Source organism: Hippopotamus amphibius, chromosome 3 (genome assembly GCF_030028045.1).
Source record: "Hippopotamus amphibius kiboko isolate mHipAmp2 chromosome 3, mHipAmp2.hap2, whole genome shotgun sequence".
Classification (NCBI taxonomy): domain Eukaryota; kingdom Metazoa; phylum Chordata; class Mammalia; order Artiodactyla; family Hippopotamidae; genus Hippopotamus; species Hippopotamus amphibius.
The window spans coordinates 38,732,328-38,759,333 of NC_080188.1; the positions used below are offsets into that span (position 1 = coordinate 38,732,328).

General features: G+C 34.6%; 1 protein-coding gene across 5 annotated transcripts in view; it reads right to left on the bottom strand.

Annotated features, from left to right (window-relative positions):
* EPHA5 (EPH receptor A5) overlaps positions 1-27,006 on the bottom strand; it is a 320,729-nt gene that overhangs the window by 9,851 nt on the left and 283,872 nt on the right. For all 5 annotated transcript variants that reach the window (XM_057728863.1, XM_057728861.1, XM_057728862.1 and 2 more), the window contains 4 exons: positions 15,947-16,008; positions 13,572-13,781; positions 11,187-11,336; positions 1,661-1,854 (listed from right to left, as the gene is read on the bottom strand). In XM_057728863.1, the coding sequence (XP_057584846.1) occupies positions 1,661-1,854; positions 11,187-11,336; positions 13,572-13,781; positions 15,947-16,008 (616 nt within the window). The remainder of the gene's footprint in view (positions 1-1,660; positions 1,855-11,186; positions 11,337-13,571; positions 13,782-15,946; positions 16,009-27,006) is intronic.

The following is a 27,006-nucleotide window of genomic DNA, read 5'->3' on the forward strand; positions in this document are numbered from 1 at the left end:
AAAGTGGGCTAGAGACCAAAATCATTGAAGAGAAAATTTCAAGGTATTGAGAGATAGCTAAATATCAGCTACATGGTTACTTGAATCACCTAGTTTTGTGACATGAGTAGGGATAAAGAGAAAGAGACAGTGAATCAGGAACTAACACCTTCTAGAACCAGGAATTGTAGATGACTGAATAAAGATAGGGTAGTGAGGATACAGTCCTCCCCAAGTATCTACGGGGATTAGTTCCAGGACCCTGCTCTCCACCCCATGGATACCCAAAATCCATGGACGCTCAAGTCCCTTATATAAAATGGTGTAGTGCAGTCGGCTCCCTGCATCCACACATACAGAGGACCAACTGTACTGTCTTAAGCTTAATTAGTTTAAATGAAACCTAGCAAGCTGAATTCTACAAAATGCATACAAGGAAATATGAAAATTCTTTGGATATTTTTAAACTGCTCTCAAGCTATAATGATGATGCTGATATAAATTAATACAATTTAGAACATAAAAATATCTTTTTATGATTTTCTTTCCTTATGTCCATTTGTGACAACGTAACATAATTCAAACAAGTAGATGACAGAAACACAATATTTCAGATGACAATAAACAAATTTAAAAGCAGTTATTTTGGGAACAACATAAGGAATGATCTCTAAAATGCATTCTCCAGTTGCTACCACAGGAAGTTAATGATGCCTGAACAGAGTTTGAAGCTTCATTCCTCATTTGTATTTAAAAATGACTTTTTGCCTAGTAAACAAATGTTATACCAGCAACATAGAACTTGTGTAACTTTATCAACAAATTGTTTCTCATTTAGTTCATACTATGGGCATCCAATTCAGTTACCAGCAGGATACCTTTTCTTGTAAAGATAGACAACTGCCTTAAATATAGTGAAAATAACACTCTGATAAATTTTCTAGGACAGAATCAAACTGATTTATTTCTTGAGAGGATAATTTTGTAATTTTTCAGGTAAAAGAAGTAAGAATGTTTTATATACTGTAATATAATTTAAATGCATTCACACGCATTCATAAAAGTTTAAAAAATGCTCATTTGCTCAGAAACATTTTTTTCCACAAGATTATTCATTTATTAGTTTTAAGTCCTGTTCATACTACACAGTAAATGATTATCCAAATATCTATACTCAACTGGATAAAAGAAAAGGGTCCCTAAAGGAGTTGTCAATGTTCATAAAATATGAAAGGTGGTGAAATCTATTCTAAAGAAATCAAAGAGTAATTGTTATATATCTCTGGTTTAAAATTATATCAGTGCTTAATTGGCTCTTTCCCATGATCTTATAATTTTATTTCCCCCCATGCAAGCCTATGTGGGGTCCAAAGCACCTGAAAGTACACACATTTGGAGATTTTTAAAAAATGCTACCTGAATCTGGCTATAGTTAACATTTATCTGCAGCTGGTAGATTACACTATTAGATTAGGTATAGGAGTGTTTAAGTATAATTTAATCATTTATATTTCATTCACTGTAAAAGAATAACATTATGCAAAGACCATATTCAAATAAATTAGTATAATATAGGTTCATAGGCTAGCATGGGTACACAAATAATTTCATTAACTTGATATCTGTGGCATCAATCTGAATTAGCAATATTCAGAAAAACCTCTCCGGTCTGGCCTTGTACCTGCTCGATGCATTAACCAGCGTCTTCAAGCTACTCGGGTTACGGATCAGCTTGTCCAACATATTGACGATTTCATCAAACTTGGGCCTGCTATTCCGGTCTTTCTGCCAGCAATCCAGCATTAATTGGTAGAGAGCAGCAGGACAGTCCATGGGGCTTGGCAGACGGTAGCCTTCCTCTACGGCTTTAATCACCTGTGTAAAGTGAAAGAGAACCGGTCCCCCAATACCACAAATTTAGTACAGAACAGCTTGAGAAATTTTCCACTGTTCAGCTTGTATCCTTTCTTACTCTTACTCTTGCAATTACAACCAGCATCACTGTCTCTAACATCCTTGATTATTCCATTTGCTGCAAAATGCAACAACGTAAAGAAATAATATGCTATCACACAATATGAAGAAGATAAGCTTTCCTCACATACGATAAAGAAAATAAGTGGCAATCATCTTTACCTAAAATCTTGATGAAGGGTGATTTGTAAAATTAATTGACATAAAAATAAAGAGTTCATGTTTTATTTATCCTCGCATTCTGGAATCAAATAGAGATTAACTTTTCTAGTGATTTGTCTGAAAACTTAATGTCTAATGAAAAATTATGTGTAGAACCACATTTTTTAAAGTAACAGAGCTGCAATTTTACTTCTAAAGAGAATTTTGGATGGCAAATGATGGATAAGTCAAAGCCTAATTAGCATAAATGTCTCATGCATCATTTAGTAATGTCAGGGTCTTGCTGTTTATTACCATCTACTGATTTCTGTCAGGTATTTGAATGACTGTTTAGTAGTGCAGGCATTAAAAACATCACTGATTTTAAATGCAACCACACATATGAGTATCAGTCTAATTGTGAGACTGTTTTATCAAAAACATTCTTAATGTTGCTGCTGCTATCAAAATGTCTTAACTCCAGAAGAGATTTGTTTATGCTACTGAGCATAATAATACAAGTTTTATTCAATTATTAAAATTCTAATATTTAAATGATACCAAAAACCAATAATAATAAGCATATTTCTCAAAATCCTATTTGAATAATTTCTTAATGATTAAACTTAATTATATTTTTCAACAAACACTTTAGCTTCGATCTGACAAATGGAAAAAAATATGATGATTAAAATAGAAATTTTTCAAAGACAATTTTGAAATATTGGAGAGAAACCAGTCTCTCAATGATAAAGGAAATGTCATCTGAACAAAAGCAGTGGCAGACGGAGAGACTTCAGAGACATTTATAACATACGGGTAGAGGGGAGAGTAGAGAAAGTATTTGAGCGAAAGCAAGTTCAAGCCTTTCACATTGGATGGTTGATACTGTTATTTTTAGCACATTTATTGGGGTGGGAAATATTGACAGGTATAATCTGGGGCTTGTTTTATTTGAGGTGAGGAGGGAACTGCAGATGGCAATTTGCAGGAATCTGGCTAGAGTACAGGAGATATTTGGGCTGATAAATGTGAGGGTCATCAACACTTGGTCACAGCTTGAAGTCGGGTGTAGTTTATATCTCTCTGGAAAGGGCACAAAATAAAGGTTCCTGAGAAGCACCAATAGTTAAGTTCGGGCAGAGAAATAAAAAAATATTCAAGGACTCTAAAAATAAATGGTCAGATAAATAACTGAATAACTATGAGCAAAATATCTGAGAGTCATCTACCGCTTTAGTTAACTCAAAAACAACACAAAAAGTTAAAAGGCAAACAATAGTAGAAAATATTATAAAAACTATAACATATGGTTAACATAACTACTGTATTAAAATCTCATGCATACTGAGAAATAAAATAATAAAACAATAAATAAATAAGAAATAGGTACTAATCAAAAATTTACAAAAGAAAAAAATGCTAAATCAATTTTGAGAAAGTATCACTAGAAATCAAATAAATGAATAGTAAAAATTAAAAATACCATTTGCACTCATATATTAATGGAAGTTCATTTATTTATTAATTTTCTTGTTATAAGACTCCCCATTGTTGATAAGGACAATGGTTATTTCCTTTAATAACATATATGTACCAAAATTAAATGTCTTAATATAGTTTATATCATGAAATATTTTACTATGCAGTGAAAACAGTCATTCTTATTTACTTAAAACTTGACATATTTTATAATGTGCTTTTCCCAAAAGCTGATACCAATTATGTCTATTTTTTTTTCTTTAGCACCTATTTTTTAAAAATATTGTCTTTCCCTCACTGAGCAGCTAGTCTTGTATGTGATTATGAAATGAATAATTAAACCAATTCCTTAGTTTTAAAGGAATCAACAAGATATTTGATCTGAGAAATTATTTCCAGAATATTACTTAACTTTATTTTCAGCTAAATTTTTATATATAAATATAATACTCTGTCTCTAAGTTAACTCAGAACTTGGCCCAGTAATTAGGTCATTGAATTTAATTCTAAATTCATCTTTAGAATTTATATTTAAAATAGATTTAGAGCTATAACTTTAGATTTCACATTTGGAAATTTTGAAGTGATTTTTTTGTTTCATTTTTATCTATTGTTCCTTTCATGGCTTGGTGGAGAAATGAATGGCGTTAGTACTTTGGTGGTTTGTGAGATGCTGAAAATCTACCAAAGTGTAATTTAGGCTGTTCATTTTACCATATAATTTATAATGTATGGCCAATGAATCATAATCTCAATTGACTTTGTTATTATGATTACATTTGTTAATCTAGGTGGTTGAGATGAATGAAAGAAAAGAGAAAAATAAAAAGACAACCGGAATTTTTACAGAAAATCTGGCACCATTTCAGATTTCTATATCTGAAGTATTATCATAAGCTATGCATTTTCTTGGCATTGACATGTAAATCAACAGTCTGAACACAATTTAAAGAATGCTGCCTCTCCTTCCACTATATCAAACCCAACACCGAGCACCTAATAAGGCACTATTTGCTTGGTGGTGACTCTATTGGGCCCTTTCCATTATGCAAGGATCAGTGGGTTCATCTTTCAGATACACATACCCATTCTGGTTTGCTTTTACCCACAGAGCCCCAGCTAGCATTGTTAAGACTGCAATGCTTGATTCACAAACATGGACGCCCACCCAGCATATCACCTAACTAGAATATCCACTTCATAGTGAAGGATGCGTGAGCTTATCACATTCTTAGTTATGTGCTCATAAATATTTAACGACTGGTTCTTCTTGTGGGGAAAACAGATTTATAACATTTTCTCACTTATCTGATATAAACACTTGCTCCACATCAGCTGGAAGCCACCAACATAATCTCATTCAGGTAGAAATGTTCTGAAAATTTACCAGCTGGTATGTGCTGGTTCCAGCAACCACTATACATAGTTCATCATCCAGAAGCAACTAGCCTCACATAATGCTGGAATGCCTCTTAAAGGCACAGCTGAAGCACCAATTTGGAGGCAACACTTTGATAGGAGTAAGTGTCATTATTCAGGGTGCAATTTATGTATTAAATCAGAAACTTCTATATTGTGCTTCATTCCCAGTAACTCTTGCCAGGTGACAAACAGTTATAGCTGTCACCAGACACTTTGCACTGCTTGTGCCCAGGTACAAGCACAAGAGAAGGGGAGTCACCATGATGGCCAAGGTTATTGATAGTGAATAGCAGGAGGCATCTGAGCTGTTTTCATACAGTTGAGGCAGGGAGAAATTTGCGTGGAATCCAGGTGATACTCTTAAGGGGCTCTCGTTGCTCCTTTATAACAACTGTGGCCAGAAAATGCTTACCCCCACAAATGAAGAATTGATTCAGTCTACCAGTTAATCCACCACCATGATCTGCCAGATTGTTGGTAATGGGAAGTCAGAATGGATAGTGAAGGAGGGAGAGGCTAAGGACAAGATGAGGTCCCGAGCTCAGCTGAAGCTACAGCGGCTACAGTTCAGTCCATAAGCGGCCTCTGCTGAATTTCCCTTCAGAAAGAAAAGCCCACAGGACCATGGAACAGATGCTTCCTGAACCTGTTTGGAAAAGTTGCTCTGTGCTTCAAAAGGAGTGGAGCATAGCAACCCTGAAAATCTGTCTGTCATATCTTTACCTGCAGGGATGATAATTGACCTACAGTCCTTAACCCTAAAACCTCTAAAATCCATCATCACATTTACACCAAGGCCATGCTTTACATAGGTTACTCCCAGCCAGTTACTGAATATGGTAGTGATAAGTAGGCACATTCCTATGAGACATCTATGACAGGCAAAGCTGAGTTGAGGACTCTTTGGTGGCCTTGGCAACCTCTCTCACAAGTGCACTTCAGTCTCAGATGTTTGCCTCCAATCATCCTTCCTTCGATGTCTACTCTACCTGGGGTCAGATTTGTATCACAGTCTGACATTTCTCCCAGCTTCCTCTCATCCTTCCATGTTTTTCCTCACAAGCAATTCCCTTTAATAATACTAATGTGTACGTAATTCCCTCTTGGCATAGGCTTCTTAGAGGATCTAAACTAGCCCAGGATCATTGATATCATAGGTACCAAGATACAAATTGTATATTATCTACATTCATTTTTAACACACATATGCAAAATAGAAATTATTATACACATTTTACAGGTGAAACACGTGACATTCCAGAAGGTTAACTATTGCCCATGTTCACATGAGTAGCCAGTGGCAGTGGAAAGATTCGCATTTAAGTCTCTCTGGCATGCAAATATGTGGTCTTTCTATCCTGGTGCTGTCACACTATTGAAATGAGAAATATTTACCTCTCAAGAAAATAATTTGTGATAGGTATGGATATTACCCACATGGAATCAGATTTCTTGCACCATAAGAAAAAATTAATATCCAGAATTAAAATGAGCTATTTTGGAGGTCGTGCATTGTTTATCACAGGAGGTGTGAAAGTGTAGGCTGGATAAGTGAGTGGCAAGAAATTTGTAGGGAAACTTTGAGCATCAGCTGTGTTTTGATGAATTAGGTTCTAGATAGAGTGTGAGAGCCTGTGTTGCTTGGTATTTACTCAAAATTTCGTAGATGAGTTCTTTAGTTACTATAAGATATGAAGCTCCCCCAAAGTGACTAGAGTTTAATAATATATTCCTGGAAATTATCTCAAATGCCATAGGAATAGTTCCAGATAGATCATTTTTTCCCCTAGGATTTCTTTCCTGTTTCCAATAGCTATTAAAAATGTATTGAGTATGCATTTTTTTTGTACATCAATCTTAGTTCAATAGAATTCCAGAGATTAAAGAGATCTTAGAAATCTTCTGTTCAAGTCCATTCCCTTTATAATCATTGAAATTGACCGAGAGTTACAGGATCAAAGATGATTCTATTCTTTCAATTTAAGATTTTTGTTTTAGTTGTTTTTAAATAGCAAGGTATAGGAATTTTAGACTGCAGTATTGATATTTCTTTATGTCTCACTTTTTCCAAAGAGGTAAGAATTTCCATGAGGTTATCTACTGGTCCCTGAACTAATTACTTGAATCCAAGGGTAGCATTATCCTTAGAAGACCAATATTATCTTAGATGAGCAATAATCATTTGTCCAGTAGAATCATTTTAGACATCAGTACACCGAGAAAAAGAATAATTTGCTCACTGTCAAATCTTGGTAATTTGCAGTATCTAGATGAGAACGTAAATTCCTCATACTTTAGTTAATTACATCATGCTGTGTGTTACCATAAATATTCTTTTTTTGTTTTCCCATGAACAATTCCATCAATATTATATACATATACACATATACACATCATTCTGTCCCATCAGAAACTGAAACAAAAAATTGTTAAGAAGAAGAGAGGCACACCTAGTACAAAGTGAGTTCATATCCTTTTGGAGTCAAAGTTTTTGCTGCCTTAAAGGTAAGATTTAGGCCAACAGAAATGGTACTAGAAACCTGAATGCCTAAAAAAATTTAAAACCATATTACTTAAAATATTTTGAGTTTTTAAAACATTTTGTAAATTATGTGCTTAATATACACTATGTATTCATACATTTCTGAATAAATACAAGAGAAAGGCATTGTCACTAAATATAAAAATGCAGTACAATGACATCATTTTATTTTGGTTTTTATTTTAAGTTCTGAAAAATGTTACATTTAAAATGTTTGCTATAAATAAAGAAGCGTCTACTGACTACAGGATATTATCTTAGCTTCCCAAGCTCGAATCAGAGTTCATGGTCTGATATTTGCCAAAAATCATCTCAGTCATTTTATTTTATTTTTATTATGTGTTGTTATGGCTTTTCTCTGTGATGACAGAGGCAAACCTAAATCAAAAGAAACCTACTGCAGCACTCTGTTCCCCTGATACAGTGGAAGGTCTCCTCTGAGAGATTTAGATTATTCTGCATGTCTTGGTAATGTAACATTTTCATGGTGGCAAAGCCTTTTTAAGAAGCAGACAGTATCTGGAATGTAGAGATGATGGGATACATCATTCAAAACTGCCAACCAATACTACTCTTTTGCTTTCTGAGAGTCTTTTTTTCAAAAGAAGTATTCAGTGATAGTGATTTTCAAATACAGTAGATCTTCTCGTGTTTCTTGGATACAAATTTTGATAGAAATTGAGGCATATCAAACTTAATCCCATATCTAGAAACTAAATGCCACTAACGATAGTAAACTTGCTGAGAAAATGCGAAGTATGTATAGGACCTTCTATTAAAGGCAGACATTTTAGAAAGATCTTTAATTGTATAATATTTTTCTGTAAACCTCATTTAGATTCTTGGAAAACCCAGCCAATGCCAAAATATGAGTTTTTATTTTTATTATGTCCTAAAAATATTATATTAGCACTTCCTTGTGTTTTTCTAAATAGTTTGAAATAAAATTATCTGAAAAAGTATAAGGCTCTCAAATGGCTGAGATCAGGAAAACTATCTGTTCCCAATCCTTCATACCTCTTTGTTTCTATGTCCTTTTCCATGTAATTTTACACCGTCCATTCACAATGAGCAGTGTGACTGGACTGATCCTCTGATGATGGGATTGGACAATGGAATGTTGCAGGCTGGGCTTATTCTCACCCTTCAGCCATGGGGCAAAGGAGCTCATATCTAGGCTAGCCTGCTGGTCTCTGAAAGAAGCTAAGGGCCTTGTGGAGCAGAGCCAAGCTTTACCAGCGTAGATCAGCCAGTCCCCAGCAGCATGAGCAAGCCCAGTCCAGATCAGCAGGAACACTCATGAGCATTCACCTAGCATTATGTTCTACTTTGAGCTATCGTTTTCTTTGTGACAGATACAGCTATATCAGGCATAGTTGCCAATAATGTGAATAATAATGTTACACATATTATGCACATAGTTGGGAAAGACTAATAATTCTGAGTGACAGAATCAGAATTCAAAATACCACAAGTGAGAAGGAGTTTTAACACTAGGCAAATAAGGGATAAATGTTTTCCTGGAGTGAAGGGAGCAGGCTTGCTGGTATTACAAAATAAAATACTTTCACAAAAACTAAAGGAAAAAAATGGCATTGAAATGAGCCTTGAGAGAAGTCAGAAGCCAAACCACACATCTCAAGTCAGCATTTGGCAGTTCTCTGGAGAGCAGCAAGTAGCAAATAGGTCTGGTCTTTGTCTAGACTAGATTAATCCATAGTAATCATTATATATTGAATTGAATATTTTATATTCAATTAGAAGACTGATCTAGGATCACTGGTTGGACATGAAAGGGAATGTGTAAACATCGATTCAACTGGAAACAGTGTGGAGGTTAGGTATTAAAATTTTGGAGAACAAGGTTGAAATTTCTGGTATAACTTTTATTATTTTTGTGATCTTAGGAAAGTCATTTAATCTCAACGCTCAGTTTATTAATTGCAAAACAGGAATAATATCTCTCTGATAGGTTGTTAAGTGTATAACAGGAGTTCAATACTTTGGCCATAGTCCTGCCCCTAAAATAATAAAGTTGAAGACAACAGATAACTTATGTTGTCTCAAATTTAGAGAAACATAGGTCAGCATCCCTCACTAAGTCAAATGAACAGGGCAAAAGAAAACTAGTTGTAGCAATTTTAGATGACTAAAAGAAAGGGAGACTCACTGCCTTGCAGTATGCTTGTTGAGAGGCAGGAATCCATCAGCCTAATTTACTATTGCTATCCGAGAAGAATGCTGTGAAATATTTCTTGGGAAAGCCAGAGGGTGACTTCTCATCTGGGGAAATGTGAAGAAGGCAGGCTGGCTGCGGCAGCCTGCAATAGTATCTAAAAGAGGGAAAATTGGTAGAACATCGAACAAAAATGTGCTTTCCGCAGGTGAAGCAGACATGTGTAAAGTACCATAAGAGGCTGTGAGGTGGGAAGCAGGCGGCAAGTGCGAGGAACGCTGGGACAACTCAGTTGGAGTACATTCTCCTCTCTAAGGACCTTGCAGAGAGGAAAGCAAAAATCTGACAATTCTTCCTTCGCAATCTTGCTACCTACGGTCAGGCTGGCCCTGTAGCTGTGGAAAACACTTTGAAATGGATGTAGGATTGACTCTGATTTAGACTGGACTTGGAGTTTTATATTTGAAAGTGAGTCAATTACTGGCATGGTACTGTTGATTCGCCAAAATGCAGCTGGGGAGCTGAAGTACCTGTCTAATAAACCCTGAAGGCATAGGAGAGGGAGATTTTACTGAGCATGGATAAGAGAAATAATTGGAGAAAAAAAGAAACATTTTAAATCATCTTGGTACTGAGTTAAGACTGTTCATTATACTGGTTTTTATATAAAGAAGTAATGAGCTATTAGTTGCTAAATCATTTAAAACAGTGTATGGCATACAGTAAGGGGTCAATAAATGTTAGCTTTTATAATTATTTATCTAAAGAAAAAATACCAAATTTCACTATGATCCAAAATAGAAAGGGTTGTATTGAATAGTAACAATGGAAAATTACAAAGGCAAAGATCTAAGAGCCATGTAGTCAGGCATCATTCTGAACTTGAATGGATTCTTTCATGGTTTCTTTAATTCCAGGATTCTATTATTCTAAGCCTGAATTATTTCTCCAATTAAATGGACACTATTACTCTTCCTACCTTTTTTTTAATGTAAAGAAACAGATTATTTTTATCCTCTAAGAGCAACCATGATTAAATCAATATTTACCCTTTTGGTTTGGAGTTTTTGCTCCCTTTATCAAGTGCATGTCATAAAAACTTACCTGTCAATATTCATTCTTTGATGGCTCTTTCTTCATTTTTGAAAATTATAGTGACATAAAATGAGTGAAACATCATTACAGTACAGCTAGAACTGTCTGGCAAGGGACTTAGCATTTATGTAACAGTAACTTGCTTTCCTTTGTACTAACTTACTTGGGCTTCTGCATAAAGGATTTTAATAACAACAAAATGGATTACAGGTTAAGCAAAGAGTATTTCATTTTTTCAAGCAACTGTCATTTTCAGATATATATATATATAAAACTATGTATATATATATATAAAATATATAGTCTCCAAAAACAGTCTCCTGAATCAGAGAACTGTTTCATTTCAAACTTTAGGGGGAGGAGTTCTATACTTACATCTTGGTTGGTCATCTCCCAGTAGGGTCTCTCTCCATAAGACACAACCTCCCACATTACGATTCCGTAGCTCCAGACATCACTGGCAGAGGTAAACTTTCGGAAAGCTATAGCTTCTGGGGCGGTCCATCTGATTGGAATTTTGCCTCCCTACAATTGAAAAAGAATAAAAAAAAGATTCCCACATACTTCAAATGTATCTAGGGATACTGCTGCCTCACTGAAAAGATCTAGAAAGAGATGTAGCATTTTTAAGTGAATCTGTTTGACAGCATGCAGTCTCTTTTCACGTATCTCAGCCCATAAGCACTTGTAGGCTGACTACTAATTGGCTGTCCAGAAGGTTTCTAGTTTAAATTCTGTTTGACTACTGGAACACGTACAGGACCCACATCTCAATTACAGTATCAGGATGGCAGCTCTAAGTGGGGAAAGCAGGCAGTCAGGCAAATCAATAAGACATACGTTCATGACTTCCTAACATTTTTAAAAGGAGAAAAATGCATGCAACCAAACATTTCATCTATAAGCAAATATATATTGAGAGAGAGAGAGAGGCGGGCTTTGAATATTTTCTTCTAAAAAGACTAATATATACCTTCCTGTTTTGCAGGAAGGAAATAATTTAATTCACATACTAGAAAAAATGGGACTGAAACTTCTCTTTATGAATCAAAGTTTCAAGATATGTGAAGAAAGAACAGTTTCATGTAATGCTTAAAATGCTTAAAATTGTTCTGTGTGAGCTGATGTTAATTTGAATTACTCAAACTAAGTTTGAATTGTTTGCTCCTTAAAAATATGGACTTCTGAAAGTCTTAAGAAGAGTCTCCTGAAACATATTTTTGTTAATTAAATATTCATAGGCAAGATCACATCATTAGGCCTGGGTATGTGGCACTGGGGTAGTCCGTAATATATTATTACTATTCCTCTTGAAACTGTGATTTGTTGATTACTTTAAACTTCAGCCTAGACATTTTCTCCTGGTCCTCTGACCATCATATTGGACATAAATATTATCTGAAATTCCCTTATTGGCTCATCTCTTAGTGTATGGATTTCCCACAAAGTGCTACCACATCCCACTTCACAGGAGTACGTCACCGAGGGTCTCAGGATCTCTGGCTCCTCTCCCCCTCCCCCTCCACCAGCATGACACATTCACACAGATCTTGACAAATTTACTTTATGCATTTAACTGCCACCAACCAATCATACTGGGAGTGGATTTTTCTATAACCTCAATCTTGCTTGGGCCAAGTTTATTAAGTATCACTCTAATCCCAGGAGAATTCCTAATTGAGGTTTCATTTAACTCAAATAATGACAATAATAGTTATGTCTAGAAGGAGAGGGACATCCCACCACTTAAGTTATTGATTTATTAAGCTGACCATTTGAAGGCTTTGTTTGCTTAGATAAGTTACTCTTGATCTTTGCATAGTATAATCCTTAACTATCGATAAGTCACAACACAACAATGAAGGAAAAACAGCCTTATAATCTAAAATTTGTTGTTAGATTATGAGTAGAAGTAATTTTAAAATGTTGAATTAAATAAGAAAATGTGTTAACATCTATCATAAGAGTAAGAGATGACAAAGTATTGTGTATTGAAACAAAAGTTAGCTACATTGTGCAGTGAAAAAGATATAATCATAAATTCCTGTCTTCATAAGAAGTTTAAACATGGAGGATATCTTGATGATCTTCAAAAGATTTAGAATTAAACTAATGTAGTTTATTATAAGGGATTAAAACTCAAGAAGTGCAATACATAGACGGTCCAGAAAATTCTGTTGCATCAATACCCACAGTTTACCACAGAAAGAATTGTCAATTATAAAACAACAATTCAGGAAGCAATTAATTTGCTGGAAAAGGGTATTGATTTATGCTTATTATGACAATGTGAATTAGTGACCAATTTTCAATAGATGTGGGCTTAACAGTTTACATAGTATAAAAGAAAAGTAATAAGGCATTAAAATACCTCCAGTAATGTTAATATATGTATATATAATATATTTCTTGCTTTTAATGTAGGAGAGTCTTTAACTTTTTCTTTTATATTTAATACTCTACATGATTTTTATGAATTCAAACTTTTTATTTTCAGTATCTGTAAGGAAAAAATGAACTATTAAGACTCATAAGGTGAATACTTGGCTTACCTGAGTTTAATATTTGAATTTTCTGATAGCTAACAAGGAAAGTTATCTGAATTTTTTTAATCTACCCTCCCCTTTTTCTTTCTCTTTCTTCTCATATTGGAGGAATTTCTTTCTTTTTTTTTTCTTCTTTTTGCTATTTCCTTTAAAATCTTTAAATATTAAATGTGTCTAGTCTAGTATTTCAGAAATGCATTCTGTTAGATCTTACCCTCGTGGTGTAGGCTGCCTCAGGATCATCTTCCAGTACCCTGGAAAGCCCGAAGTCAGACACTTTGCACACAAGATTACTATTGATTAAGATGTTTCTGGCAGCAAGGTCTCTATGCACGTAGCCCATGTCGGAAAGGTACTTCATTCCTGCAGCGATGCCTCTCAGCATACCAACCAGCTGGATCACAGTGAACTGCCCGTCATTTTTCTGTAAAGATTATACAGAAATATTAGTCTGGCAACACCAGTCGCTGGGGGAAAATATGAAAGGATCTTCCTTCAATCCCCAAATTAATACATGCTACTATCAAATTCATATGCAATTTCTGCCTGAAGAAGAATGGGAAAAATTAAGCAACAGATACTTAACTTGATCATGTGTATCAGTCCTCTGCTCAGTCAAAGCAGATAAAGGCTTTGAAAGCCCTTGATCAAAATCTCAAAGTTGCTTTTTTCTGCATTGTAATTCCTTTATTCTCAGTCATCGGAGGAGTGTTTTCATCACTTCAACCTAGTGCCTGCCTTGGGTTAACACTGCACATTTCTGAAGGCATTTAAAAGAAGCTGGTTGGATAGGTATATTGGGGTAAAGAAGAAGGGGCCAGAGGAAGTAAGGGAGGCTCTGCAGTGGCAGATGGGGGAGAGAGGGACTGAACAATGACCAGGAGAATGTTAGCATTTCTTGGAAGCTGTCTTTGTCAAGGGCACTGGACTTAGTGCAGACACACAGAATAAGGCTCAACTGATGCTTATTTTGAAATAAAGGAATGACGTGACCTTAAAAGACGGAAGAAAAATGTATGTGTAAGAAATTTGGTAGCAGAGTCTGGAGGCTGGAAGTTTGCCTTGTCAGTGGACCCCTGTCATATTCAATGCACAGTCCCTTCTAATAATCATTATTAATGCCCCTGTCCCATCACGTTTCTAATCAATAGCAATAGTTGCTATATTGAAGGTGAAAGGCTGCCAGACTACAGGTTTAAGAAGGCCTGCAAACATGTTACATTATCTAGCCCATGCAATTTACTAATAAAATAAGTTGCCAATGTTTAAAATTTGAAGACTTGTATATTAAAAAAAAAATCTTTTCCCAAAACCCAGAAGATCTGACAGCATTGGCTTCTGTCTATTATCACGTGATGACTCTGCTGGTACAAGTAGTGATGCCGTCAAATGAGTTATGAATCTATTTGACGCTTTCATTAATATAAATGATTTTCATGGACTGCTTAGACATTTTTCTTATTCTGCCTGATACTATATACTTTGAGAGAGTTAAGTACTTATTTTTTTTTCTTTTTAAAAAACTTTTTTTTTATTGGTTTATAGTTGATTTACAATGTTGTGTTAGTTTCAGGTGTATAGCAAGGTGAATCAGTTATACATATACATAAGTCCACTCTCTTTCAGGTTCTTTTCCCATATAGGCCATTACAGAGTATTGAGTAGAGTTCCCTGTGCTACACAGTAGGTCCTTATTAGTTATCTATTTTATATATAGTATTGTGCATATGTCAGTCCCAAACTCCCAATTTATCCCTCCTCCTCCCTTTTACCCCTGGTGACCGTAAGTTTGTTTTCTACATCTGTGACTCTATTTCTGTTTTGTGAATAAGTTCGTTTGTACCATTTTTTTAGATTCCACATATAAGCAATATTGTTTGTCTTTCTCTGTGTGACTTACTTCAGAGAGAGTTAAGTAATTATAAAAGCTTCTCTTTTTTCTCCTTTCCTTACTTCCTTTCCTTCTTCTTTCCTTCCCTCTTTTTTTTTTTTTTGGGAGGGGGACACATTAACATACACTTAACTCTGTAGAGATGTAATTTGGATTTGTATGTTTTCTTTTTTTTAATTAATTAATTAATTAATTAATTGGTTGTGTTGGGTCTTCGTTGCTGCACATGGGTTTTCTCTAGTTGTGGCAAGTGGGGGCAACTCTTCATTGTGGTGCACGAGCTCCTCATTGCAGTGGCTTCTCTTGTTGCGTAGCACAGGCTCTAGGGGGATGGGCTTCAGCAGTTGCAGCACATGGGCTCAATAATTGTGGCTCACAGGCTCTAAAGCGTAGGCTCAAGTTGTGGCACACAGGCTTAGTTGCTCCATGGTATGTGGGATCTTCCTGGAGCAGGGATTGAACCTGTGTCCCCTGCATTGGACAGGTGGATTCTTAACCACTGTGCCACCAAGAAAATCCCTGTATAACTTTTCTGAAGTGAACAATTTTCAAACCAAAGTTAATTTTTGTAGTATATTTATCCTGATTCCAGATATTTCTATTTAAAATTTAGCTTTAAGGTAGTTGGATTTCAACTTCAACATCATAGTCAGTACATGAATAACACTTTGATTAGTTACATTTGTCGCAAATCTTACCTTTAAAAATGTATCTAAAGAGCCATTTTCCATATACTCTGTCACTATCATCACTGGTTTACCTGAAAAGAACACAGTGGTATAAACTGCTGCTTTTAGATTTTGCACTCTTATCTAGGAAAAGTTTACCTGGAAGTTTTTACTGTTGCTCAAATTATATACATTCATTAAAAAAATAGTACTCTTTGAGTAGCAAGTAAATTCCTGACATGATGGTATCTTAGTATATACTAGATGGAGTCAGTGAGAAGAAAGTATCATAAGAATGATAAAGATTGACATTTAAGATACTAAAAACCATAATTTTCAATATCAAAATCAATTTATGTAGAAAATGAGTTTAAGGATGAATTTTATTTTAACAGAGGTAATGATATAAAGTGCCAAGTAGTAAAATCCAGCAAAGCACTGCAAACATATTCATCTTTCTCGAAGTTCTAAATAAAAACTCCTGTCCAGCCTAACTGCCCTGTTTATGATCCCTGGAATATATGTTGTATTTTCTGAACTTTATTTCTATGTTCTTACAATTCCTTTACTTATGGCTACCTCCCCTTTCCCTCTCTGCCATACACTTACGATCTCTATCAATCTAAATTTTCTCATTCTTCAAAACCCTGTTCTAATTCCTCTTGCTGCCTGAAAACTTCTCTTGCAATCATCATTCTGATGGATGAGGTCCTCCTCTTTTTATGTCTGATATACAACTGCAGCTGGACAGACTCTGTAGTCATACTGCTTGGCTTTGCATCCCAGATCAATTGCTTACTAGCATGTGATCTTGGGCAAATCAGCTCATCTCTGTACCTCAGTTTTCTCATCTGTAAAATGGGGATATTAATGGCACCTGCCTCATAGAGTTATTGTGAGTATCCACCAAGTCATATTGTTATCCAGGTCACTTAGAATAGTGCCTATCACTTAGAATTTGCTATGTATTATTATTTTACAAACTTTATCAACTTTGTATATCTGTGGGTTAACTTCATTGCTAGCTATGTCAACTAAGAGAATAGATCATATTTTATCCCCATAAAATTATGGCATTTTGTGTGTAAAATGTCTGATACAAGATGAAAAATATAAGATCAAAAATCTTTGCTATATGAAAAAATATCTAAACACAGTTGTTAGTTTTTATCACTCTATGTTAACCTCACTGTATTTTAAAACCTGCCCTTTTACTATTTAATAAAAGGATACTGCATACAATTTTAGTGTTAATTTAAACTATTTTGAGGTGAGTAAAAAATTCCTCATGACAGTAAAATTCTATCATATATCTATTAATTAAATTTTTATATTATAAAGGGAAACAGGGCCTATTCAATTGTGAAATGTACTATAATTAACTTAATGGAATTCTCCAGAAGTGTATCTGTATTTTACTTGAGAAGTGATTCATTCAGGTCATAGAATTAGAACTTTTATATTTATTCATACAACTTTATCCTGAAGTGTAAACAAAGATAAGAAAGACAATTACATACGAAAAAGAAATAACTAGGAAGAAAAAGTTGTCATTCCAAAATCACTTAAAATTCACTATTTAGTATAATAAGGTAGGTCAGTCTAATTTCTCTTTTAAAACACTTTAGAAGCATTATTCTTTGAATGGAATGTGACAAGTAAATGCTACAAAGGCAGATGCATTTCTCTTCTCCTCTTGAAAGTTTATAAAAGTTATAAAAAAAAGCTTGTCCAAAATAATCCATTTGTCATATACTTGTACTAATGTTTAGGTAAAACATTCCATGTGCAGAGAATATGCATTGGAAATGTCATTTGATTTGAACTTGGAAGGCTGAAAGGGTCATCGGTGTAGTAAAAGGTGACAGATACTCCAGGAAGAAGAGGCAGCATGTGCCAAGGTATCTTGTCATGAAAGAGCTCATCAAGTTCAAACATGGCTAGCGGGCTGGATTTTGCTTTGCAATTTGGGAAGTAACAGGAGATGAGCTGGGGAATACTGATTTTAAAACAGACTGGAAATACAACACATTAGTTAGAAAAAAAAAAAAGAATGACTCATGCTGTATTTGTAAATGGCCATGACAATACAACAGAAAAAAATATTATAATGCTTTTTCTCCTTAGTATGATTGTAATCTAAGTTCACGAATTGAGATATACTTCCAATTTAACTTCATTTTTGTGATATTGCCACATCCATTTTAATAGACCTTACACAAACTCTAAATACATAAAATTCTGCTTTGGGCCCTTTTGATCCCATTCTGAAATCCTAGAGCCTATTTCCAGCTTTTATTAATATTGAAGCCCCCTTTCCTTTCAAAGTCCAGAATTAATATGCTTCCCCAAGGGTGACAGCCAAAATATCTGATAACTACTTTGGCACAGGAACCTACATGTCTGAAGTTCCATCAGCCATGATGCTAGAATATCAGAACATCCTGCTGTACCGGCCATTACCCCTTCATCTGCCTGATTTCAGGAATTCAGAAGTACCCAGAGGTGAAGCTGAGTAGGCATATAAAAGGGACATGTGGGTTCAGCTTTTTATCAAACAGCATGGAAGTATTTCAGTAAATTTATAGCGAATAGAGCCAAAACAAGTATGTACTTGCTGAACACCAATCCTAATCAAACTAGGAAAAGGCCTACATTTTCTAGAATCAGCCTGTGTTTCTAGGAATCTGTCCTGTGTAGCTCTTTGACTCTGACTCTCACTTACAGAAATCCATTGAGGGAGCTGTCATAGTTTAATTGGAATTGGGAGAACTGAATTCCAGCAGATATCCAGGGAATATAGTCTTAGCTTTCCCTCATTGGCACCTCTCAGCTCCTACCACATGAGCAGATGCCTTATCCATCAAAGTGAAGGCCTAATCGATGTCTACCATTAGCTACTCTACCCCAAGTCTTTTATGATTATGCCACCTCCCCTACATTACTACTTCAAAACCTTCAGTTTCCTTCCATTCTCTTTTTCTAGAATTCCTTCTTTCTGTCTATCCTCTAATTTTTTAGACCCTCTTCTTATAGTCAAGAGTTAGTGATAAGTATTTACTACTGCTCACCCAAGGTCTCCTGAGCAGGAGTTGGATAAATCCTTATGTAAAAATACCTCTTTCTTGGATAAATTTGTTCCTTAAATTCAATCCAGATTCACTGAGCTGAGACAAAAGAATTCATACTCTAAAGGGAACGAACTAATCAGAAAACTTATTGATATTGAATAATATGTATTTGGAAAGAAAAAAATGATTGCTTTTTAGGGAGATGGGCACCTGGTACTCCTCCCATAAAACTTTTTTTAGTGTTCATCGCCTAGTTTTAAAAGTCAGATTCATTATTTATGACAGTGTATGTTGTAATGCCAATAATAAAAACGTTATTTGAAAAACATGATAGGGACCTAAAACACCTCTCATATTTCAGAAAATGGGGAAAAGCAATTAAAATGCATGTTTGCAAACAAGCATGATCTTCTTTTGTTGACAAGAATAAAACAATCCAGGACCCATTTGATTATTTCTCATGCTTGAGCCATTTTAATGATTATTATATTTAGTTTGGCATATGTTTTGTCTCAGTTCCTGCTAGCCTGCAAAAATGACATAGCAATAATTAATGTGGCTTACTCTAACCATTGTAAATTCAATAAAATGGTATAAATCATTTTCCATTATCCAGCTTGAAGTACAAAGAGTAGATCTGCCAATAATTTTGAAAGTGTATTATCAAAAATCAATATAAAAAGAGTTCATAAAGCATGTCAAAACATGATTTTAATCAGTAGAGTTTTTATATTACTGAGTATTATTTACTGAGGACCCAGTTCAGGCAGAATCTAAGCAATAACAGAAACACACTATTTGTGGAATTCACCAACCTCATATTTCAGCATTTGGTATTGATAACCATAAGAAAGCTACAGTTTATTGATTTATTGAGTGCCCACTTCTTACAAGGCATGATACTATTTTTAATTGTCATAAAAATTCTATAATAGTGATATTACAAAAGACTCTTTTCAGTGAGGCTTAAAAAGATTCATTATTATTACCTGAGTTGATTAGTGCAGGTCGTATAAGAAACAAAATTGGAAATTAAATTCACGTCCGCCTGACTATAAAAGCTGTTTTCCTTCCCTCCATACTATGATGCCTATAATTTCCAAATATTTATTTTAAATTTTAAATTTCATTTTAAAATCTCACGAATATTTAGTCTTTTGGGATAATATAAGTTTGATAATCATGACTAGGCCATACAAATTGTCTGCGCATTAGTAGCAGATCTGGTAGGAATTCAGCTGCTGTCAGTAAATAATATATTCTTACATATGATCATTAGTTACACATGCTCCAAGCATTCTAAAGTGTTCAATAATGAAGTGGATAGGTCTTGGAGTCTACTTATAGAAGTATCTAAAGTAGTCAAACCCATAGAAACAGAAAGTAGAATGGCAGTTACGAGTGGCTGGGAGAGGGGAAAAGGATAAATTTCTGTTTAATAAGTGTAAAGTCTCAGTTATGGAAGATAAAAAGTTTCTAGAGATCAGCCGTACAACATTGTGCTTACAATGAACAAATCTGTACTGTGTAATATACACTTAAAAATTTAATAGGGTAGATATTATGATATGTGGGTTTTTCTTACCACAATAAAACAAAACTGTGTTTGTTTCCTTAGTAAGTGATTTTTATTTTGGGTGCTAATGCCCAAACAAAAGCCAAGAAAGGAGAGAACATGCCACTTCTGGTAAAGCAGTCTTTTTTCATAAGATATCTCAATGTTAGATGAGACAGACTCAGGGGAATGTTGATTTAGTCCATGCTTTTCAGAGCATGGCCCTTGACAAGTGATATAGCTATCACCTGAAAGCTTGTTAGAAATGCAAAATCTCAGTGCCCAATCTAATCTATCAAAACAGATTCTGCATTTTAGCAGTATCCTCTGGGGCACATTATATTTTGAGAAACACTTAACTAGGCCAGATCGCAAGAGCTGCAGCTAAATCTGGGCTTATTATTTTATTTGCATTGATACCACCTGCTTTATTTGAAACCATGAGTGCAAACACATGTGGTACCACTTAAGGGTATAGGGAGCATTTGATTTAGAAACATTATAATTTACTGGAAAACAACTGTCACTGGGTTTCTCTTACAAACATTTTACAAGATTTGTAAATACTTAAAGGTAAGCCTGTGCTTATACTCATATACCTATAGTTTTATTTCACTATGCCATTCTATTTGGGTTGTATTCAGTTTAGTACATTAACACTTGTAGCTGTTTAAAATTACTTTTATTTTTACTCCAAGGGAAGCTTGGATTAACAAATATGATTCAATTATTAATGGTTAATGGTCAACCAGAAAATGGGATTTTGTGCTTCTAGTAGGAATAGATAATGCTTATTAAGCAGGGAAGTGGAAAGTAGAACAAAGTATGGGGTAATCAGAACTTAGAAAGATACTCAGATATTTTAATTCTATTATGGTTCTTATTTATTTGTTAACACTTTAGGGAAAACTACTTATAAAATTATATAATTTTAATTTTGGGTAAGACTGTAAAATCAAAAGCCTCTATACCTTACCTGAGACATGAGCATGGAAATGCCAAATATTTCTATTAAGTAGAAATTCCAAACTTTCCATAATATCCTATTTTATTTGATTGTTTACATTCATATAAACTCTTCCATTAGCTGCTCATTTCTCAAATTAAAAATGAATTAGAATTGCTCTGACATAAGTGAAGGTGGATAATTACTTGTGGAGTCAGAAATTATCAACTTTGCAGAGGAGCTGAGGAATCTAAGAATTAACAACGTGACAGCTTTGTTTTATTAATAATGAAAATATTAACCTTCTTTAAAAACAGAAGGTTTAATTTACTAATAGTCAATTTTTGAGCCAGTAAATCTGTTTCCATAGATATATATCTTTCAGGTGAGTAGAATTTAGATTTTATCAGAAAAAGCACTTGTAAATATCTAATAAATATTTTGTTTATTATACCTCTCTATGCCCTAATAATGAAAAACAAGTATCAAATTAATAAGTGGGCTTCCATTTCTACTTCAGTGTTAAATTTGTTTATTTCCATCCTGGTTTATCACTAATAATGGCTCATAGGATTGTTTCTCTTTGTGAAAGGGAAGATATAATATTCAAGCATATTCATACTGCAAACATTTCCATTTATACTTCTCAGAATCCAATCTTATACACAACATCTGCAATTGGGTGCTTATAAGCCTCTCAAAAGTAACTTGTCCACAATGGAAGTACTGATTACCAACCACAGTCTTGCTCCTCCTGAACTTTTCCCCATAAATGGCAATTCTTTTCTTCAAGGTACTCAGGACAAACAATTTATAATTATCATTGACTCTTTTCTTTTTCTTACATTCCACATCTAATCCACAAGAAGCCTTACTGCGACTACCATCAAAATATCTACAGAATTCAACTACTACCCGCCACCTTGTTAGATTAGTACCCTGATCTAACCCATAATGCAGTGTGAATAATGACAGTAGTCTCCTCACTGTCTCTGCATTTCAACACTGGCTTCTACCATTTTTATTCAACACAGCATCCTGACTGATCCTATTAATGTAGAAATAAGATTCTATCACATCTTATCTCCAAGGGTCAGATTAAGAGGTGGTCTTTGGAGGGACCAAAGTGTTCACATAGGATCTATTCTCCTGTTACATGTTCAAGTTAAGCTCTTATCAGATGCCTCTCATTTGTTCCATTGAAGCAACATGGGCCTTGTTTTTTTCTTGAACATTCTATGCAAGTTTCATTTGATCCTTGCTGGTCCTTCTTTCTACAACACACTGCCCCCAGCTATCTGTAAGGCCCACACCTTCACTTTAATCAAGACTTATCAGAGAGGCCTCTCTCTAAATAAAATAGAAAGAATCAACCCTCAATAGAAAAACAATCCATAATCTCCTAACTTAGCTTTACTATTTTCATTTAATATATTATAAATGATTAATAGGGATAGACAGGTATTAGGTGATCAATAGCTAATACATGTATTAGGTGATTAATACCTTTTGAATAAATAAACATTTCTTGTCAAGTGTATACCAAATAATAAACATGAGGTTAGTAATACACTGTTTAAGAGCTTGGGTTTTGGAGTCATACAGAACTTTTTTTTAAATCTGGTATTATCCTATGCTAGTTTTATGATATTGGATAAGGTATTTAACCTCCTTAAGGTTAATTTTTCCCATCTGTAAAATGAGAACAAATACTAATGTCTACAGGATACCATTATTGTGCAGATTCAAGGAGATAATACATAAAGATCGTTAACTTAGCACATCCTTAATGTTAATGATCCGTAGTAGTTATAACTGTTATATGTATATGCAAGATCCTGTGAAAAGATCCTTGTACAATTTTCTTCATATGCATTTTAATTATTTTTCCTAAAATACCCATGGTTTTATAGAACAAAGTTGTTTAAATTAAAATATAAATTTTATTACTCTAACTCATTTAAAATGTTTAGGTAACTGCAATTTAGCCATTGATTCATTTACTATCATTCATGGCTTTTAAAAAAGTTTTGAAATTACCTAATATGTCTGGCCCTCTGACAGACACCAGGAGTGCTGTAAACATATCAATTTCAAGAAGCTCATCATGTAGTAAGGACAAAGCATGTAGAGAGATAACTATGATATAATGGACAACATGACAAAGTGCAGAGGCATGCAGCTAGAATTTGTCTCTGGCTGAGAATTCATTCATTCAACAAATACATGAAATGCTACACGTGCCGAGCACTGATCTAGGAACACATAGGTGAGCAAAATAAAACAAATGTAGAAATGGGGTATTTTCCTTTACTCAGCTATTCAACATTCTTGTGTGGCCTACTCTATGCCAGGCAGACACTGAGGATAGCAGGAAAAATGAAGATAAATGATACTGATCTCACAGAGAAGGTCACATTTGAATTTAACTCGAAGGTCAGGTAGAGCTGAGGAAAGTGGAGAGGACATATTACGGTGGGATGAAGTATCTCCAAGGGCAGAACAAGAACTTGGTAGAGTTTTCTGGAAAGGAAATAGTATAATATGGAGATTTGGTCAAATTATATCAAGTTAAGTATCAGAGTATATACATTTTGCTTGATTTGTTTGCTCCTGGTGATGAGCAAGAGAGGAAAGTGATTTAGTAAAATGTCTGGAATGGACGAATGTCCATTGGAAAATACCAAAATGGGAAGACTAGTTTGAAGGTTGTTGGAATAGCCCTGGGTAATATATAACAAGGGCCTGTAAAATAAAATGGACTTTACAGGGTAGAATGAAATACTATATTTGAAAGATAATTACAAAATTATATGATAAGTCAGAATTATCTGACAATTTAAATAACCAATTGCCATTGAATGTGTTATCTCCTCAGACATGGAAAGAAAAGCAGGGAGACATTTCTTTAATCTTTCTCTAATATTTTGTTTAAATTTATTAATTTTCCAGGAGAACTGAGTTTAATTTGTAAATGATCCTAGATTAAGAAATATAACTATGAGTAATTCTAAGACTCAATAGAAATATTACTTTGATCAATTTTGATAATACTTTCATGGGTGGAAAAAATAAATCAAAGAACTAAGGCTGCTGCGATGGAAAAATTATAATTTTCCCCTTTGAAAGTTTATTCCTGAATCTATTTAGATAGTAAAAGCATCTTGCATTGCGAATGAGTCAATTAAGTCAGGACCTGTGGGTTTTTTACATCATTTGTCATAAAGCCTCTCTAGAATATATATCTATTGACGATGTGTCCTGTTTAACAACAAATCACAGGAGGAATTTGAATGAGGGCCCATGTTTCTGGCACGTAAGGCAGTGATACAGGAAAGAGGAAGGTTCATGATGGCACCACCCAGAGGAGTGCGACTTCAGACTCCCCACCTCAGCTTCAATCAGAAAAATCACAAGATTTAGTTGCACTTATGTCTCATTATCTGTGTGCTGCAGGTTGAGAATAATTGCTGAATAAATTAGCATCAGATCAGAGAGCATGAAATTAAGGACAAATAAAGTGAGTTGCAACATGGTAAATTAAAAACAAGTTGAAGACTTCCTAGGTTGAACATCAAGAGCTACATTTATTAAGGGGAAATACAGTTTCAATTCAAATAGAAAAAAAATAAGGCAAAGAAATATTTTAAATATTTACATTTTGCTTTACATATATGTGTAGCTTCATGGCAGCAACATCAAATAGAATATTTGATTAGAAGACTGGAAATTTAAAGTCTGTATTTTCAACCACAGTCCTGTTTTTTAGACTAGACTTTACAGAATTTAAATAAGATTTGTTGATAATGACATTTGCTTCTAAAAATAAAGGTCTCAAGTGCATATAAAATGGTATCTGACAAATTTAGTTGTCTTACTGTGAGAAGTTTAGTTGTCTTATGTTGTCTCTGTCAGGACCCATTTACATAAAACAAGTTCTGTCATAAATTAGGCATCTGTAAAAGCAGGTAACTGTTAGCTTTAATAATTTTGGGATCTTGTCTACTAATATCTGATGATATTTGATGAATTCACTTAAACAGATTAAAATAAATACTTGCTACTATAATTACCTGCAATTTTGTTCACACACACACAAATATATCTTAATTTAATCTGCATAAAATGTTTATAAGGTAGGTATGATTTTTTTCTTTTTATGTGACACTGAGGCTCAAAGTATTTAACCGAAGTGATCATAGATTGGTTTTAGGTTTAAGTGTAATGGGTTTACATAAATATTTAGGATATTATCTGTTTCTTCAAGGAGCAGACATTTTTTATTTTTTTTATTTTTTTGGGGGTACACCAAGTTCAATCATCTGTTTTTATACACATATCCCCGTATTCCCTCCCTTCCTTGACTCCCCCTGCCTCGAGTCCCCCCCACCCTCCCCGCCCCAGTCCTCTAAGGCATCTTCCATCCTCGAGTTGGACTCCCTTTTTCATACAACAACTTCCCACTGACTATCTATTTTACAGTTGGTAGTATATATATGTCTGTGCTACTCTCTCGCTTCATCTCAGTTTCCCCTTCACCCCCCACCCCCTCCCATACCTCGAGTTCTCCAGTCCATTCTCTGTATCAAGGAGCAGACATTTTTAGCTAGGGAGCTAAAAATATAGGCAAAGGAGACAAATTAAATGAAAAATTTGAATAAGAGTTTTGGACAAAGGAAGGAACATTACAGACAGTTGCAAAAATCCTTATATGGGTACTGTGTTTGAAAGAAGGAACGATTATTTCAGGGTTAGGTGATAAGGAATTATTTCGTGGAGCTGATGGAATTTACATACAGTTTGGAAGGAACTGAAAAGGTAGTTAAGTTTCAGAGAAAGAGGCAATGTAGGCAGGGCAACATATCAATTAAAGTGGATTAGGAATGAATGGATACGGAGGAGTTCAGAGCACAGGAAGAGAAATAAATGGAAAAGTAATAACCATGTATTTATTAATTACCTACTCTGCATCATGACCATTTAAACTTTGCCTGTATTAACTCATGCCATCTTCACAAAATCACTATGAGCCATTCTTAGCCCATGTCCTTAGTGAGGAAACTAAGGTTCTGAATGTATAACTAACTTGTGTAAAGTCAGATAGTAGTTGATGGCAGAAGCAAAATTAAAATTGATGGCTAGATCCACAGCTCATGCTCTTGACTGTTATGCAGTACTGTTTTCCACAATCATAATAGTGATTTGTCACTCTTCTACACATTACAGCTTAACTCATTACAGGGTAGACTGGCTGCCTGCATACAGGCATTAGTTTTACACATACCCTGGGTAAGAGGCAGTCATGGTCAGAGTTTATTTGAGGAAGTGAAATACAGAAGTCATATTAAGGATGAAAAGAAGACATGAAATATAGCAAATATTTTGCATACTATTAGTACTGTGACTGTCATTAAGAAGTATGCTTTATACTAGATAATACCTTTCCTGCATAGGAAATAATTGTACTCAATCACTCTTGTTATAATTCTGTTCCCACAGTATCTAGCCCAGCACACTC